This window comes from Mobula hypostoma, chromosome 4, assembly GCF_963921235.1.
Source record: "Mobula hypostoma chromosome 4, sMobHyp1.1, whole genome shotgun sequence".
Taxonomy (NCBI): domain Eukaryota; kingdom Metazoa; phylum Chordata; class Chondrichthyes; order Myliobatiformes; family Myliobatidae; genus Mobula; species Mobula hypostoma.
The window spans coordinates 68,925,911-68,944,880 of NC_086100.1; the positions used below are offsets into that span (position 1 = coordinate 68,925,911).

The 18,970-nt window shown below is 36.6% G+C and overlaps 1 protein-coding gene across 1 annotated transcript in view; it reads right to left on the bottom strand.

Moving 5' to 3' along the window:
• Positions 1 to 18,970, bottom strand: part of copb2 (COPI coat complex subunit beta 2) — a 38,919-nt gene that overhangs the window by 9,745 nt on the left and 10,204 nt on the right. Inside the window, exons 2-16 of the mRNA XM_063045917.1 lie at positions 17,438 to 17,575; positions 14,553 to 14,639; positions 13,356 to 13,482; positions 13,080 to 13,228; positions 12,697 to 12,843; positions 12,182 to 12,281; positions 11,050 to 11,192; positions 10,060 to 10,259; positions 8,960 to 9,070; positions 8,788 to 8,876; positions 7,873 to 7,979; positions 4,683 to 4,826; positions 4,340 to 4,470; positions 2,041 to 2,248; positions 1,097 to 1,207 (exon numbers count right to left, since the gene is read on the bottom strand). Coding sequence (XP_062901987.1) covers positions 1,097 to 1,207; positions 2,041 to 2,248; positions 4,340 to 4,470; positions 4,683 to 4,826; positions 7,873 to 7,979; positions 8,788 to 8,876; positions 8,960 to 9,070; positions 10,060 to 10,259; positions 11,050 to 11,192; positions 12,182 to 12,281; positions 12,697 to 12,843; positions 13,080 to 13,228; positions 13,356 to 13,482; positions 14,553 to 14,639; positions 17,438 to 17,575 — 1,992 coding nt within the window. The remainder of the gene's footprint in view (positions 1 to 1,096; positions 1,208 to 2,040; positions 2,249 to 4,339; positions 4,471 to 4,682; positions 4,827 to 7,872; positions 7,980 to 8,787; positions 8,877 to 8,959; positions 9,071 to 10,059; positions 10,260 to 11,049; positions 11,193 to 12,181; positions 12,282 to 12,696; positions 12,844 to 13,079; positions 13,229 to 13,355; positions 13,483 to 14,552; positions 14,640 to 17,437; positions 17,576 to 18,970) is intronic.

Here is an 18,970-nt window from a genome sequence, read left to right on the forward strand (position 1 = left end):
TTTAAGGTTAAGCACATTTTCCTTATCTGACTCCTGCCTTCCTTTATTCCACTTGCTTTTAAAATTCCATTACTCTGTGATAAATTTTGACCTGCATCTGAAATATTGCCTGGCTTCTCCAGAGACTGAATAACTGGATAAATATTTCCCAACACAAAGTAAGGGTTAATGAGATTGATTTAATACACCACTGAATGTTACATCAAGGTTCTCATACATAGATTTACAATTAAAGCTAATGAGCTGAGGTGAACTTATCAACTAACCAAGACAAAACTCTACAAAATCTCCAATTTAAATAAAAAGTGACAAAGGAATTAGAGAATTTAAGAAATGACAATATAAGAATAATTGGTTAAAAATGTGTCTACTTTGAGATTAAAGCAATAAAATCATGGTTATAAAGTACTGAAACATGGCTTTCAGCCCATTAAGTTCACACCAACAATCAAATGCTCATTTACGCTAATCCTATTTTATTCTCCCACATAGCCATCAACCTTTGCCCACACATTAGGGGCAATCTACATGGCCAATTAAGCAAGCAACCCACGAAATTTGGGTGGAGATCAGAGCACCCAAAAGAAACCCAATTATTCATAGGGAGAAAATGCAAATTCCACACAGACAACACTGAACATACCTCTTAAGCAACTTAAATTCAGTCCTGACCTTCGGTGTTCTCCATGTGGAATTTGCAATTTCTCCCTCTGAATACATGGGGTTCCTTTGAGTGATTTACTCATTGAGCCACTGTGTCACCAACGATTTTGCTATATATAAAAATGAAGTCCAATGTACATATGATTTATCATCCCCAAATGTAACAGCTTAATTCTGCAAATTGAATTTCATTTCTGTGTTGACCAAGTCCACTGATATCCTCCTTTCAGAACCAGAACCACCTATCGTCAGATACTATTTTTTCAATCTTGTACTAACCCACTTCAAAAACTTTTAATAATTATTGTATTATAAATTAACTCAGTGTGATGTAATTAAACATAAAAAGTATACATTCTAACTGAATTCAGTAATGAAATATGGCTTCAAACACTAGTGCCAATGGCTATTGAAGCAGCAGGACATTAATTACCTCCGCTTCTACAGCTAATTGATAGGCGATCTTCAGTTCACCCAGCTGCAGTGCCAGTTCAAAGCGGTGTTCTGGATCAGTGGATACAGCAAGAGCCTGTGATTTGAAACCCTGTGTGTAACGAAAGACAGCAAGTTGAAAATTCTGGTGAGAAATGCATTCTCATTTTCAAACCTATTCACTATAAAAAAAATTTCAGCTTGAATTGTCGTTGTAGCGATGTAGTTTCTATCAGTCTTAATCCTGTTCAGAGGAGGTTTGATTCTTCCTACAGTAGAATATACTGATAAATTACTTCACATTCTCTGAATCTTAAATACTGCTTTATCTGGGCATTAATGAATAGTTACTATAGCCTAAAATGCCAAAGAAAAACTTGTATTTATGCACCTTCAGCAGAAGAAAATATTGCAAATTGATTCACAAGGCTAACTACTTCAAAAATGAAATTGTCTGAGTTCAGTGATGTATATACAAATAACAAAATATGAATCCCTGTGATTCTCTGTCTTGGATATCTAGATTTCCACATCCCAAACTACTTTATGCAAACTGGATGAATACAAAGCAGCTTTCCTATTCATTCTTGACTGTTTGATTTCTTGCTAGGATATTAAATGGACCCACCAACTGTTCTTCAACCATTGACTGGAACAATCAGTGACATGTGCTTGAATTTATAGTATTTGGAAATTATGTTATTTTGAAACTCAGACCACAAAACCTCCAATCATTCAATACAAAATAGCTAACATCACAAATAAAAATTCTACAAGATTTATAAAGAATTATTAGCAGCCACAGCAAAAGCTAATTTCACAGTTTCTTTATTCTAAGTTATAAACTACTCCAACACTAAAAGCTGTGTATCATTCTGTTCAGAACTGACACGAAACAAACTGCACCTACAGAGTTCATGGCCAACTTCTATAGTACCAACTAACCTGTTTCTCTAGGAAGTGTGCTACTCTTGTCCTCTGCTCCTTCGGAATAGTGGGAAGAACTTTGTCAGCCATGGAAAAATCCCTTCTCATGACTGCTGTCTGGTACTCAAGGACAGAGACGAGCAGTGAATAGCTGACGATATTTAACTCTTTGTCACCCAAATACAATCGATTGTCCTTTGGGATATAACCCAGAAGATACATAGTCCTGAAAAGATAAAACTGATAATAGGATTATAGTGCCAGATAAGTTCTTAATGAAAAAACATGGGCATTATGAATTTTGTAAATAAGTTTCTATAGTTATTTGCATTTTCCAATTGATTCAAAGATCTTAATGCCCATATTGGTTAGGGAGAATTCTACATGATACCGAAGTACTGGAAGTCATTCAAATTGGAGGTGAAAAACTATATAATAAGGGACGGCATAGTCAAAGAGAGGTTGTTCTCTGCATTGCTAAACTGAAGGTACAAAAACTGTGTTGCTGTACAGTCTGAACAGGTCCTTATCAAAGTGGGCTTGCACCAAAACAGGGAAATCAGTGGCATAGAACAAATGAGAGCCTTTCAGACCAAGGACAAAATAAATTGCAGCTTTTAAAGGTGATATCCCGATTGTTTTGAGATTAGATTTAGCTCAAAAATTTGCATGTCGAGAATGTTGAATGGTATGGAAAATGAAAATTTGATTCATGAGCTAGTAGCATCAGTACTCACGACAGAGACATCCATTTTACTGGGACTACTTCCATTCAATGCAGACAAGAACCATTACCTTCAAAAATCAATTCATTATCCTTTAAAGAAATCCTGGAGTATCACATGGTGAGATGAGTCACGTAGAAAAGTGATAACCTTCTAACAAGTAACAGACTAGTCTAGCAAAAAGAGGAAAATAAGCAATATACTAACCTTTGTTACAAAGGAATATAGATCAAAAAGTAAAACTTATGCAATCACATAGGACTTTAATAGAACACCTATGCAATGTGTGGTGCATAGTTTTGATTTCCTTGCCCAAGAAACAACGTACTTGCCTTAGAGCAAGTTTGATCTACGTCTTGTATACTGATCCCTGGGGTGGGGGACTGAAATTGAAGGATGTTGTAATCTTCACTGCCTCCATTACAAGCATCCTTCCTGAAATGTGGAGATCAAATCTTTCTTTCTTTTCTTTTTCAATCTTTTTATTAATTTCAAAGTATAGAAACAAAACATAGCAATAATACAAATAATAGGAGATATACTGTTACACTTAAAAAAAAGTAATTGCCAAACCAAGTAGTGAAAATTAACAAAGCTCCCAAACATGTAGAACTAACCACGGATAATACAAAGCAAAAAAAAACCTGGGAAAAAAAATCATGAAAAAGAAAAAAAAACAAAACAAAAACAAAGCAAACCCCATTCCCAAAGAAAAACAAAATTAATCAACTAAACTAAAAGACTTGGGCAAAACTAACAACTTAAAAATGGAAAAGAAGAAAACCTTAGTGTCGATGACTCCATTCCCCTCCAACAACAGTACAGAGAGATAAAACAAGTTTGGAAATGATCAAATTACATCAAATGAAAATGCTGAATGAATGGCCTCCAAGTTTTTTCAAACTTAATGGAAGAGTCATAAACTGCACTTCTAATTTTCTCCAAATTCAAACACACCATAGTTTGTGAAAACCAATGAAATACCTTAGGAGGGTTAATCTCTTTCCAATTCAGCAAAATGGACCTTCTAGCCATTAAAGTAAGAAATGCAATTATTCTTCGTGATGAAGAGGTTAAATTATTTAAGTCTATCATTGGTAGTCCAAAGATAGCAGTAATTGGATGAGGTTGTAAGTCTATATTTAGGACCGTTGGAATAATATCAAAAATATCTTTCCAATATTTCTCCAACAAGGGACATGACCAAAACATGTGGGTTAAAGAAGCTATCTCAGAATGACATCTGTCACATCTTGGATTAATATAAGAGTAATAACGAGATAGTTGATCAAATCTATACTTGTTATTTTAAGTTCTGTCTCACCAGCGCCTTACAAGGTTAAAATAATTCTTTCCTACTTTTATTCTCTTTAACCCCTGTAATTAAAGCTGACATTCAATTAACTGTCTTAGTTACTTGCTCTGCCTTCAGAGTACAAATAATTGTTGGTGAAAATAGGACTGGACTTGTATGCAACACTTCTGTATTCTAGAGTATTTTCCAGACCAGTAAAAGCATTCTACAAAAATTGCTATGTGTGTAATATTTTTATATTAATTCCATACAATCTTCCTAAAACTGTGCAACCCACCTGTCAAGATGGGCAATGGTGACAATCTCTCCACCAACATAGTAATTAAGCCTATTCACAGAGCTTGTGTAGATGAAACAATCTCCAACCCATAATCCTGTCTTCACGATTTCCTGAATTTCACCAAGAACCTAGAAAAGAAATGCCCAAAGTTATATACAAATCAAGTAACTTAACTATGAACCACCTTCTTCAGTGTTAAACAACTAGAATTAAAAAATAAACAAGAACATCAAGGATTTATCCAATATAATTGCAAACTCCTGCAACTGAGAATAGTCTATTCAAACAGATTTCACTTTACTGAGTTCCTACTTGTTATATTAAATGCTACCAAACTTGCCTCAAAGGCATCTTCTATACCATCCTCTGTAACTCCTTCATGTGTTTCCTGTGCTGCAGCAACCTTTTCACCAAGGTATTTCAAAATGAAGAAGGAATCTTCTGTGGCAATGCAAACCAGTTCACCAGAATCTGACCAGAATATCTGAAAAGAAATAATATTTTGTCAACCAATGTCAACATAATTAATATCACTACAAACTTACTACAAATAAACCACCAGAAGTTTTATTATGAACATACTTAGTGCCCCTGCAACAGAACAGAAAACCAGTCTTGAATCTCTACCTGTCATTAACTATCCAGTGATTCTGAGAGCTAAGCATGGATACATGAAAACATGGTCAGCACTGACCATGTTCCCCAGATGAGCAGACCAACACTCACTTATCTGGACTGAATAAGCCAGTTAAGATTAGTTGAAGGGAATGCACCCTCTGTCCTTTAATTTTTGTTCCAAAGTTAATCAGTTCTTTCAAAAAACAACGAAAAATTGAAGATAAGAGCAAACAATAAGCCAATGAAACATGAAGCAAATTTCACTGGATTACATAGAAACATAGAAACATAGAAAATAGGTGCAGGAGTAGGCCATTCGGCCCTTCGAGCCTGCACCGCCATTTATTATGATCATGGCTGATCATCCAACTCAGAACCCAGCCTTCCCTCCATACCCCCTGACCCCTGTAGCCACAAGGGCCATATCTAACTTCCTTTTAAACATAGCTAATGAACTGGCCTCAACAGTTTGCTGTGGCAGAGAATTCCACAGATTCACCACTCTCTGTGTGAAGAAGTTTTTCCTAATCTCGGTCCTAAAAGGCTTCCCCTCTATCCTCAAACTGTGACCCCTCGTTCTGGACCTCCCCAACATCTGGAACAATCTTCCCGCATCTAGCCTGTCCAATCCCTTTAGGATCTTATACGTTTCAATCAGATCCCCCCTCAATCTTCTAAATTCCAACGAGTACAAGCCCAGTTCATCCAGTCTTTCTTCATATGAAAGACCTGCCATCCCAGGAATCAATCTGGTGAACCTTCTTTGTACTCCCTCTATGGCAAAGATGTCTTTCCTCAGATTAGGGGACCAAAACTGCACACAATACTCCAGGTGTGGTCTCACCAAGGCCTTGTACAACTGCAGTAGTACCTCCCTGCTCCTGTACTCGAATCCTCTCGCTATAAATGCCAGCATACCGTTCGCCTTTTTCACCGCCTGCTGTACCTGCATGCCCACTTTCAATGACTGGTGTATAATGACACCCAGGTCTCGTTGCACCTCCCCTTTTCCTAATCGGCCACCATTCAGATAATAATCTGTTTTCCTATTTTTGCCACCAAAGTGGATAACTTCACATTTATCCACATTAAATTGCATCTGCCATGAGTTTGCCCACTCACCCAACCTATCCAAGTCACCCTGCATCCTCTTAGCATCCTCCTCACTGCTAACACTGCCACCCAGCTTCGTGTCATCCGCAAACTTGGAGATGCTGCATTTAATTCCCTCATCCAAGTCATTAATATATATTGTAAACAACTGGGGTCCCAGCACTGAGCCTTGCGGTACCCCACTAGTCACCGCCTGCCATTCTGAAAAGGTCCCGTTTATTCCCACTCTTTGCTTCCTGTCTGCTAACCAATTCTCCACCCACACCAATACCTTACCCCCAATACCGTGCGCTTTAAGTTTGCACACTAATCTCCTGTGTGGGACCTTGTCAAAAGCCTTTTGAAAATCCAAATATACCACATCCACTGGTTCTCCCCTATCCACTCTACTAGTTACATCCTCAAAAAATTCTATGAGATTCGTCAGACATGATTTTCCTTTCACAAATCCATGCTGACTTTGTCCGATCATTTCACCGCTTTCCAAATGTGCTGTTATCACATCCTTGATAACTGACTCCAGCAGTTTCCCCACCACCGACGTTAGGCTAACCGGCCTATAATTCCCCGGTTTCTCTCTCCCTCCTTTTTTAAAAAGTGGGGTTACATTAGCCACCCTCCAATCCTCAGGAACTAGGCCAGAATCTAACGAGTTTTGAAAAATTATCACTAATGCATCCACTATTTCTTGGGCTACTTCCTTAAGCACTCTGGGATGCAGACCATCTGGCCCTGGGGATTTATCTGCCTTCAATCCCTTCAATTTACCTAACACCACTTCCCTACTAACATGTATTTCGCTCAGTTCCTCCATCTCACTGGACCCTCTGTCCCTTACTATTTCTGGAAGATTATTTATGTCCTCCTTAGTGAAGACAGAACCAAAGTAATTATTCAATTGGTCTGCCATGTCCTTGCTCCCCATAATCAATTCACCTGTTTCTGTTTGCAGGGGACCAACATTTGTCTTTATCAGTCTTTTCCTTTTTACATATCTATAAAAGCTTTTACAGTCCGTTTTTATGTTCTCTGCCAGTTTTCTCTCATAATCTTTTTTCCCCTTCCTAATTAAGCCCTTTGTCCTCCTCTGCTGAACTCTGAATTTCTCCCAGTCCTCAGGTGAGCCACTTTCTCTGGCTAATTTGTATGCTACTTCTTTGGAATTGATACTTGATAATTGATTACCGCTCACCCTCTGGAATTACAGAATGTTTTTAATGTATTGATTCCGATCCAGCAGTGAGTAGGTCATTTCCATTTGACTTGGGATGAATTGGACATCTCTACTTCAGTTAAATGCAGATTATTTACAAAAATTCATCACTGCTGAAAGCCAGTCTTTCCCTCAAGTAAAATTCTCATCTCATTCAATTTCTTTCTGCAGCACAATTCCAATCACGTGCACAGCAAATTCCAACACATGCACAAGTCACTCCAGATATTCATGCCACAACTCTAAAGACAGTTCATTCATTTCACTTGAACTTCCATCAGCACCGCGGCTGAAACATGTAAGCAATTATTCCCAACAAGCTCCAACTTTGAACAAAGTTGGACAATTTAAGAAACCTTCAGCAAAAAATCAGCTTGGTAATTGCTGCAACTAGACATTAACTGATCAAATCAACCATCTTGCATCAATAAATTTACATTTTAAATAGGTTACTCCAAATCTAAAGGAAATATACTCAGTTTAAATTCCCAACAAGTTAATAGAGCTGGACAATGCACTTAATCTGGATCATTCTCTCTTACTGGTCGCTAATCATGGCTCCCAATTAGTTAGATAAGTCACTTACATATTTGGGCTGTATTTCAATTCTACGTATGAGTTCAGTGCTGTCCCAGTCATAAAATGCTAGGCCATTCATTGACCGAACCCCCAGGAGGAAACCACCATAGATACCTATAAGTAAGAGAACCCTTGAAATTACCATATTCTAGAGTGTTAGAAATTAATTTCATAAAAGTATGGGATATCAATAAAGACAAAAAGCTTGCAAATATATTTGAAAAAGGTTTAGCTGATCAGGCTAAAGCCACTGAGAAATCAGGGAGTATTTTCTGTTTACAGTTTGCTTCTTGCACTCCCTTATAAATCCCATATCTTACATACATTCCAACCGTATCAACTTTTTAATCCTCTATCAGATGACCTGTATTCACATTCCCCTATCATACAACTCAAGAGCACATCTACAAAACAAACTTCTTCTGTCATTCGGTATATACTTCACAGTTTTGAATAAATGCAGTTAAAGATGTCACATAATAGATGAATAGCACATTACTCTTAAAAACCTCATTAAAAAGGTCAGAGATCAACTTTTTCTTAAGTACTGAAGTAAATAAATTATTTACATTCAACTATAATCACTAACGCATTACAGACTATATATGATAAAACATATACCAATTTCCAGGCGTATCTTCAATTTGAAACACCACAGAGAAAAATGCTAAATCTTTTGCTTATATTCTGAATTAAAGTGATGACGTAATTTACTCATTCTCATGCTATGAGGTTATTCTCAACAGTAGGTTATAAAGTACTTTACAAAGAAACTGTTTGCTCTCGAGGTAACAGGGAAAAGTTCAATGATATGGTCATAATTAAATGAAAAATTCTCTAATTTCTGCAAGAAATGTGGTCTTCACTACTCTGTCTATCAATCCTCTTAAAAACACTCGAGTGATATATATCAACTTGTTACCTTCTGCTCCAAAATCAGGCTTAAATGACTTTTTTTCTTTGAAATTCTTGAAAATCTTTACTGCACTGTTGCTTTCTCTGATTGCATATCTGCAAAGGGAAGCAAATCCATTAGTTCTTTATTCACTTTTGATCAAAGGTTGAAGTAATCTTATACCTTGAATATTACTTACTCAGAAGAATCGTGTGCCCATACAAACTCCTGTGCAGATCCAAAGCTCTTGTTTCGCAAAGCCATTGCAGTGTAGATAATGTATTCACCATCACCACAGACCACCACAAATCTAAATACCAAAATTTAAATTATTTTATGAACATACATTTTACATTAAGAAAACTTAGTTTAGATACTCAACAGCTTAAATATCAGTGCAAAGTTTGAAGTATTTGGAATGGTAGGGTACAAGTCTCAACCTCAAAAAATCTGTACAAATTAGTTAGCACCAAAGAAAGGCAACAAATGACAGCATTGAAAATACAAGACCATAAAACACTGGAGTAGAATTATGCCACCCGGCCCATCATGTTTGCTCCACCAGTTGATTATGCTAATTTATTCTCCCTCTCAATTTATTATTCCCCCGTCTTCCCTCCGTAACCTTTGATGCCCTGTTAATCAACAGCCTCTCAACATTTGTTTTAAATATACCCAGTGACTTGGCCTCCACAGCCATCCAGGGCAATGAATTCCATAGATTCACCACCCTCTGGCTAAATAAATTCCTCACCATTTGTTCTAAATGGACGTCTCTCTATTCTAAGGCAGTCCCCTCTGGTCCTAAACTCACCCACTATAAGAAAAACATCCTCTCCACATCCACTCTAGCTAAGCCTTTCAATATTCAATAGCTTTCAACGACATCACCCCCTCAGTTTTCTAAAGACCAGCGAGTCTATTATTCCCTTTCATTAGAAGGGGCAACAGTTTTAATTGCCTTTGTTGATAAAAGGGAGGGAAAAGGTGGCAAATGTTATTCACAAATATTAATTTTTCCTATTAACAAGAAAATCTTTACAGTAAATATGATTATTTTACATAACTTCTAATGGTGTACTAGGAAAAGCGTGTCCTAGGTGAGAAGATCCAACTTACATAAATTATAACCAAGAAATAACTACAATTTAAAATGGCAGTAAGTTATTTATTCGTCTAATGTTAAAAATATGCTTGTGATATGTCAGTTCACAAAAGTACCAGTACACAAAATACTTTAATCAATTTAGTTCTACAATGTCTTTTTTATTATATAACTGGAACGTTTTGAAGACATACCTTCCATTGGGGTTGTGTTGAATTGATTGTGGATAGATTTCACAGCTTCCCATATCTTTCACAGCCAAAGGTAGCCTTTCACCATCTTTTATCTCAGCATCACCCATTGCTTTAAGGTTAGCCTGCTGAACTTCAGAATGCTTAGCCCAAATAATTTTACCACTGGCATCCATGGACATTGCTGGCTCTTCACGACCAAGCTAAAAATTGAGCAAATTATATTAAGTGTCAGCCTCTTCCTTTGTATTTGGAAAGCAATTAGAGGGCAGAGTATGCAGTAAATAGTAAAAAAAAATCCTTTTAATTAAAATACAAATACTCTAATGCTTGTAATTTGTCTGTGGCTTAAGAGTGAAGATCTGTGGAGTAATGAGATTTTTAAAAAATCTGACATTTGTTTCTTCTGCACATTTAGTACACCGCTTGGCTAATCACCCAGAAGATAGAATAACATGGTAACTGCAACAATAAATTTCATAATGGGCCAGCGTAGTTGATGTTGAAATAACTTATTTATAAATTTCTATTGTGCACCGTTAACTAATTGAAAATACTTAATAGATGTATTGGGAGTAAAAAATAAACACATGCTATATTCACAACATTTTTCCTTTTGAAGAGCACAAATATCACTAAGTGTATAATTATTAAATTGTACACAACTGAAATGGCTGCATAAAGAAATAGGTGGTTACACGCAAAACTATTTTAAATTGTTTACTTTAGAAATAAATGAAAAATCACAATCCTACTATCTATGATAACACTATGAATCCATCAGCTATTCCAAGCACATGACTTTTGGTATACATCTGGAGACAGTGAATATACTGCCTTTTTAAGACTAATTAATTTGACTTTGTTATCAGTTTAGTATTTTATCCTATAAAAACATCACTGCTTTCAGATTACTACTAAATGACTGGTGCACGTAAAAGAACGGCACTCCACTTCGCAGATTATTGCTGTAAAAATGTACGACTTGCATACCTTAATGATGATGCTGCCTTCATCATAGCCAAGGGCCACGTTATTGGAGCCCCTCAGACTTGCCACACACCAGACTCGTTCCATCCCATAATTCAGTGTACTCTCTAATCTGTAAGTACTTGAATGCCAGATACGGACAGTACCTTTAAAAATTAAATGCAATTGTCCAATGATTATTTCAAGCTGAAGACTTTTGGTTCATCTAAACTATACGTTCAAAAGTCTGTTTTAAAAAATAAACATGATTCAGCCCCTTTATCTCATTATTACGAATTAATTCAGTTCTTCAGCTTTCTTTTAAACTTGCCTTCTCCTCTATGCCATCAATAGAAAAATTATGCTACTCTAATTTGCTGCCTCAGTAAGCCACAAAATACACTATCCTTCCCTCAATCATTTCTTTGGCTTTACAACACATTTCTTTTCTGAATGACTACAAGTAAAGGAATAAAGGGTTACTTCAACACCCTCTCCCCTTTTTGTAATATATAAAACAGGTAAAAACAATGAAAGTATTTTCAAAAATTACTTATTGTTTTCGTTTTCCAAAAAAAGCAACAGCCACCAAAATTCTCATTAAAAATATTCTGATGCATGTCTCCATTAGGTTATTATTATAATCTAAAGAGAATATGCCTCTTTCCTTGCTGCTGAAAATGGTTGTCCACTTAAAGGAAGGATAAGAATTAAATATTCTATTTTATGTAGTAAATCTCCAATAATCTGTAACCTTGATGGCATTGTAGTAGAACTTTGGACTATCAGACAATGGTCCTGTTAATACTCTATCACAGTTAATTCCTCCTCTTTATATGTTAAACAGTAATATTGTGGATTCTAGTCAATTGGCAGAAATTGGGGTCAGTCCATTTTGGCCCAATTAGGCAGCGGCCCAGTTAGCCAAAGTTTCATGGATATAGTTAAAAGGCATTAAAAAAAAAGACGAACTACCATTTAACTGAGTAACAAATGATATATTTAAATGAAATAGTGAACAAATTAGAACATTACCAATATGACTTCTTGTTACCAAATAATTTTATTTTTACATATCTGACTATAGACTAAGCTATACAAGGCATTGATAAGTTGCCTTCTAAGTACTAATTACAATTACCAACATTATACTCACCATCCTCTGATCCAGTGATGATAATTGGAAGCTCAGGATGGAAGCTGACACAAGATACATTCTGAGCATGACCTTCCAGTGTCTGAACACAGGTCTTATTCTATGAATGACAGTCATAGTTCAGTTAAAACTTATAATGGTTATTATTTATTTCAAGGCTAAAAATACTATTCATGTTAACTGTGATTTTGGCATTGCAGACTGAACAACAATGTGCAGTTTTCCCTGAAAAACATTGAGAACTTTTTATTCAAAGTGCTTTATTGCTTTACCTAGCTTTGGTAGAATGTTCAGTGGTTTTATCAGTTATTGGTTCAAATGGTTAGAGGTTTTGCTTTCTGATCAAGTGAAAAACTTAATACATTTGTTGGGTGTTACCATAAAAGCAATTTACTTTCCAAATGTATATATGATTCAGCAGAATTAAACTTTGGTTATTAAATGTAAAATAGTGTTTTACAATAAAATAAATTGCATAATCATGATCAAACACTCATCAGTCTAATTATATTTACCTGGTAATCCCAGATTTTAACTAGGCGATCATCAGCTCCAGAAATCAAGTATGGCTTATCACCACCACTGTAGTAATCAATGCAGTTTACTCCTTTCTCATGGCCTTCCAAGGTGAAATTAGGTGAGGATGACCCAAGTTGCCATACCTAGATTGATATAAACACAACCTACTGTATAAAAATAAAAAAACAAAACTCTACAATTATTTCAGAACAAATTGTGTGACGCTTCTTCAATGTAATATGATTATCTCCACATATTAGGCTACAAGATAAATATTTATTATTTTCAATGCATTAGTTGGATACCCCTTTATCCTCCACAATTTTAACTACAACATGAAAGGTTTCTCAGTTCTTCCTTCCAACGTGTGTTCACATACCTTAATTGTCCTATCTAAAGATGCACTTGCAAACTGGTTGTTATCCTTTGGATTGATAACAATCTGCATAACATAATGGGTGTGTCCTTCAAATACTTGGCTGCAGGACCATTTCTTCTCCCAATCCCACAACTTGATCAGCATGTCATCTAAGAAAGAATATATTAATCTTTGAAACCATTTCATAAATTTAGCTACATTCTATAACCACTCAAATAAGTCTTCAGAGAAAAAAATTCTATTCTCCAGCGTAAAATTGAAATAATGAACACTTACCACTGCTGGTCAAAATATATGGCTGAGTTGGGTGAACAGCAATGCAACGGATGTAATCTGAATGAGCTTCAAACATGTGAACCCGCTCTAGTGTGTTGTAATTGAAAACTCGGATTTGCATGTCATCCTAAATTATAAGAGAACAAATTCCAAAACAAAAATTATTTGCTTCTTTAAGTTGGGCTTTATTTGTTCTTGTTGAAATTTTAAGATTTGCAGGCTTATGATCACTGGTCTCAGAATAAAATTAAGATGCTTATCCAACAAAATATGCTATAGACCAGAAGCATTACTTTTAATCTTTTTCCTCTACCCCAGAGGGGCAGACCAGTGATCACATAAATTGCAATGTGTAACAGAAGATCAACTTTTACAAGATGATTACATGTTGATGTTTAAATACTATGAATCTGTCTTTGGGGGGAATTTCAAGACTTACTTCCAGATGTAATTTTTTTTTGTTCATAATTCTGAAGTCCATATCTACAATAGTTACAAACCACAATAACTAGATAATACATTTCAATTTCCCAATTAAATGCAAAGTATGCACATCCATCCAAGTCCATAAAATCACAACTTAATTCACTTCATTACCTCAAATGAAATTCCATTTGTTCCTGCTCTTTAACAGTAAGCCTACCATACTCTATTTGATATTCTCACCAACTCTGGGCACATCTTTGATTCACTAATAATCACATCTGCAGTATGAGGTGTTATAACACAAAAAAATAATATGCAATGAAGATATTACCAAACTACCATGCAAAAAAAAATCTCCTCAGCAACTGTTTTCTTCATTGACAACCATTTCTGGATTTTCTTAGCAACTGCACAAAACCAAATGACATTTGAGCTAAGCCAGGTCAGATCATAAATTTAAACAACGCCTATTATCATTTCTAATTTTCCTCTCTCTGGATATTGTGAGGCAAACGTGTTCATTAGCTTAACAAAGATCCATATTGCTCCAAAACACTAGAATTCATTCACAAACACGAGGAATTCTGCAGATGCTGGAAATTCAAGCAACACACATCAAAGTTGCTGGTGAACGCAGCAGGCCAGGCAGCATCTCTAGGAAGAGGTACAGTCGACGTTTCAGGCCGAGACCCTTCGTCAGGACTCATTCACATCTTTGTTAGAACCATAATTACGTAGCAGATTATGACAGTCAGAATGACAGATACTTACAGCTCCAGTGATGACCCAGTTCTTACGGGCAACAAATTTGGAAGCTCTTACAGGCAGATCACACACCTCAAATGTCTTCACCAGAGTCTGGAAAAGTACACACAGGTAGTACAGAAATGTAAAGATGAACTATCTAAAACCCACTTTCATTGATAAATGTTAATTGTCCATTCACTTCAATAGACTGTATGGATAACCTTCAACTGCATTATACAAATTCTGTACCACACTATCAGAGTAAATCAGAAGATAATTATGTAGATTCATGAGATGGAATTACTTATTCATGAACTTTCAAGTGAAACTTATTTAATTTGACTAATATTTCTGGAGAATTAAAATACCTTGCAGTATTCTTCTGCCTCCATGATAACACAGGATTCCATCAGAGATAGGATACAAGTCTCACAAGTATCATATTCATATAGTATCTGTTACTTCCAGTATATTTAACAATTCACTGATTAATCATTAAAGCTTAAGGTTAATTCTAAAACTTCAATATAAAAGTTGCACATAAAACATTTATAAGAGCTTTAAAAGGATAAAGCTCAGTCGTTTTCCACAAAAGGAGATTTTTTTGGGGGGAGGGGAAGGTAAAATGAAGGAAAAAGATTCTAAAAATCTAGAAGAGATTCGATCTATGAGCACATTACACTTATTCCAACATGAGAAATCAATTTGAAGAAATGTCTTGATTCCAACAATGCTTCTATCACAATGGATGAACAGTCAATCTGACTAAATAATTCCAACAGGCAGAACAACAAGAAAGTATAATTTATTTGCTAATACTTTTAACACCTTACACGGTGTGACGAAGACTGGAACATACAGATAAAATTAAGTTGGAATATCAGGAAATAAAAACATGTAATTTTTCAAAATGCATAACAGGGGAATGATAACCCATATGGAGTCATAGAGCACTACACCACAGAAATAAGCCCTTTGGTCAAATTAATCCACGCTGAACTGGTTATTCTACTGAGACCCATGGACCCACACTGGGACCATCTTCCTTCATACGCCTCCCATCCATGTTCTTATCTAAACATACACACACACACATATATATGGTTTTGAAACAGGCAATATTATGGAGGTACGATGAATAATTGAAAGCAACTTAGCATTTTCATTTGGCTTCTTTTGACATTGATCAACAGAAAAAGACTTTCATGTCAAAGTGAAAACAGATCTCTATGAAGTGATTAAATAAATTGCAACTATAAAATACAAAATATTAGACTGCATAAGTATTCAGCTCCTTTAGTATGACACATCAAATCATAACTGGTGCAGCCAATGGTTTTATTAGTCACATAATTAGTTAAATGGCGATCACCTGCATGCAGTCAAGGTGTTTCAATTCATTACAGTAAAAACACACCTGCATCTGGAAGGTCCAACTGCTGGTGATTCATATCCTAGCAAAAACTCCAGTTGGGAGATGGACAGAAGAACATTTCCAAGTCACTGAATAGCCCTTGGAGTACAGTTAAGTCAATCATCAAGAAATGGAAACAACATGGTACAGCTGTAAATCTGTCAAGAGCAGGTTGCCCTCAAAAACTGAGTGAGCATGCAAGAAGGGGACTAGTGAGGGAGACCAACAAGAGACCCATGGTAACTCTGGAGGAGTTACAAGCTTCTGTGGCTGTGATGGGAAGAGACCACGCGTACAACAACTGTTGCCCGGGTGCTTCACCAGTCACAGCTCTATGGGAGAGTGGTGAAGAGACAGCCGCACATGAAATCAGCAGGAAGAAGGTTCTATGGTCTTATGATATCAAAATTGACCTTTTTGGCCATGACACTAAATAAAATGTTTGGCGTAAGCCAAACATAGAAAACACACCATCCTTACTGTGAAGCATGCTGCATCACGTTCTGGGGATGCTTCACTGCATCAGGCCTTGGAAGGCTTGTGAAGGTAGAGGATAAAATGAATGCAGCAAAATTCAGGGAGGAAAACCTGATGTAGTCTGCAAGAGAACTGCGAATTGAGAGAAGATTTGTTTGCCTGCAGGACAATGACCTCAAGCATAAAACCAAGGCTACACAGGAATGGCTTAGAAACAACAAGGTTAATTTTCTGGAGTGGCCAAGTCAGAGTTCAGACCTCAACACAATTGAGAAGTTGCGGCAGGACCTGAAAAGGGCTATTCACTCATGATCCTCATGCAATCTGACAGACATTGAGCAGTTTTGTAAAGAAGAATGGGGAAAAATTGCAGTGTCCAGATATGCAAAGCTGGTGGAGACCTATTCACACGGAGTCAAGGCTGTAATTGCAGCCAAAGGTACATCTACCAAGTACTGACTTGAAGGGGGTGAATACTTGTGCAATCAAATACCTAATATTTTTTGTTTTATATTTGAAATTAATCTAGATCACTTTATAGAGATCTGTTTTCACTTTGACATAAAAATCCTTTTCTGGTGATCAGAGTCAAAAAAAGCCAAATGAAATCCACTATAATTCAATGTTGTAAAACAATAAAACATGAAAACTTTAAGGGGAATGAATACTTTTTATAGGCACTGTACATGCAGAAACCTAGATGTTGTTATTACATTTATAACTTACCTTAAAAGGACTCCTCATCTCATGTTCTCGATATTTATGGCTTATTTATTATTATTACTTTTTGTATTTGTACAATTTATTGTCTTTTGCCCACTGGTTAAACACCCAAGTTGGTGCAGTCTTTCTGTGATGGTCATTATTCATTAACCTCAGGATTGTATATAGTGACATACATGTACTTTGATAATAAATACACTTTGGACTTTCAATTAACAAGACATAAAAGAAATACTGTATTTAACACTCTGGAACAATTAATCCATTCACCAGGAAGAGGATAAAAACTTCCTACCTGGGATTCATGGTTCCACACGCAGACACTGCCATTGTAAAGACTGGCCAACATCCATGGCTCAGTTGGGTGCAAATCCACACTTTTCACTCGGTCCGACCGAGCGGTCAGCTTACGCTTGATGTCGAGTCTCAGAGGCTATAAAAACAAAGATAAAATAATATTATGCCAAAGCACAGAGTTTGTAGGCAGTTTTTTTTTTAAATGCACAGGGCAAAAGTAACCATGAGACAAATTACTCTCCAGCATTTTAAATTCATAAAAATAATTCAATTAATGAAGTTCATGAAAATTGTTTAATTTATGCAACTGTATAATAAACTCATCTGCAAAACTTAATTCAGTCTCTAGTCTTACAGTTCTTCTGACCCATTTACCCTGGGTATGTGCACCTTCCGAATGATAAACAAGTCCAGTATCACAGTCTTTCAGTAGTTAATTAGTACCTATGGGCACTGGAAGATTTAATAGCCTAATTAATACAGTCCACGTGGAAAACAGGTGAATGTGTAATCTTGCACAAAAAGCAAATAAGGTGTAAAACAAAATAATACTGTTACAATAACATTAGGTCAGATCAATCTTGCTACCAATTAGAGCCTTGATTGGCACGCTGTATTGGAATTACCCTGGCATCCACTATGCTATCTTGGACTGGCCGCGAGGCCACCCTTTTCTTGTACACAACTCCATGTTCATTCATGCCCACTTTGGTTGGCTTATCAACAAACCTGCATCCCTATCTTTGAGATTTCCAAAACACTCCCTCCACCTTGAAAGGAATAAAAGTGATAAAAGGTTCCAATTAAAAAATGTTCCAAGTTTCTGCAGGCCAAGCTTGGTCACTCAGGGCCCCAGCAACCAGTTTTCTATGAAGTCCTCTATATCCTTCAGCAGGGTCTCAGCCCGAAATGTCAACTGTACCTTTTTTCCATAGATACTGCCTGGCCTGCTGAGCTCCTCTAGCATTTTGTGTGCATTGTTTGGATTTCCAGCATCTGCAGATTTTCTCTTGTTTGGCATTCAACTCCATAGTTGTTTGGGCTTCCATTAGCTAAAATAAAGCTCTGTGCAGGAACAGGCTTCAGTTAATATGGTAGTTGTCCATCACATCCAATGATAACAGGAAACCTGTGCAGGATAGTTTTTAAAAGTGGAAAAGAAAGGACTTTGCACTGGGACGGTTCCACTCTCTCTACCTCAGAAGCCCAGGTCCAGTGGTTAAGCATCACAAACTGGGATCTTGCTTGGTCGCAGTGGATGACTCTGTTGACTTCTGTGCCTTGTCATGCCTTCACTCTCCACAGAATCTTACAGTACCACCTTCCTAGCAGCTGGATGTCACCGCAGATCTCATTCGGCAGGTCCACTGGAGCTGATTTCGCGTGCTAGCACAGGAATGTCCCGATCTCACCAGGGTATGTCAGCGCCGACTACCCTCACTTGGTTTAGCTCACCTGTTGAAGTGGTGTACCAGGGTGAGGCCGCTGTCACGTACAAACAGCTAATTGAAGGAACAGGTGAGGACTTAGC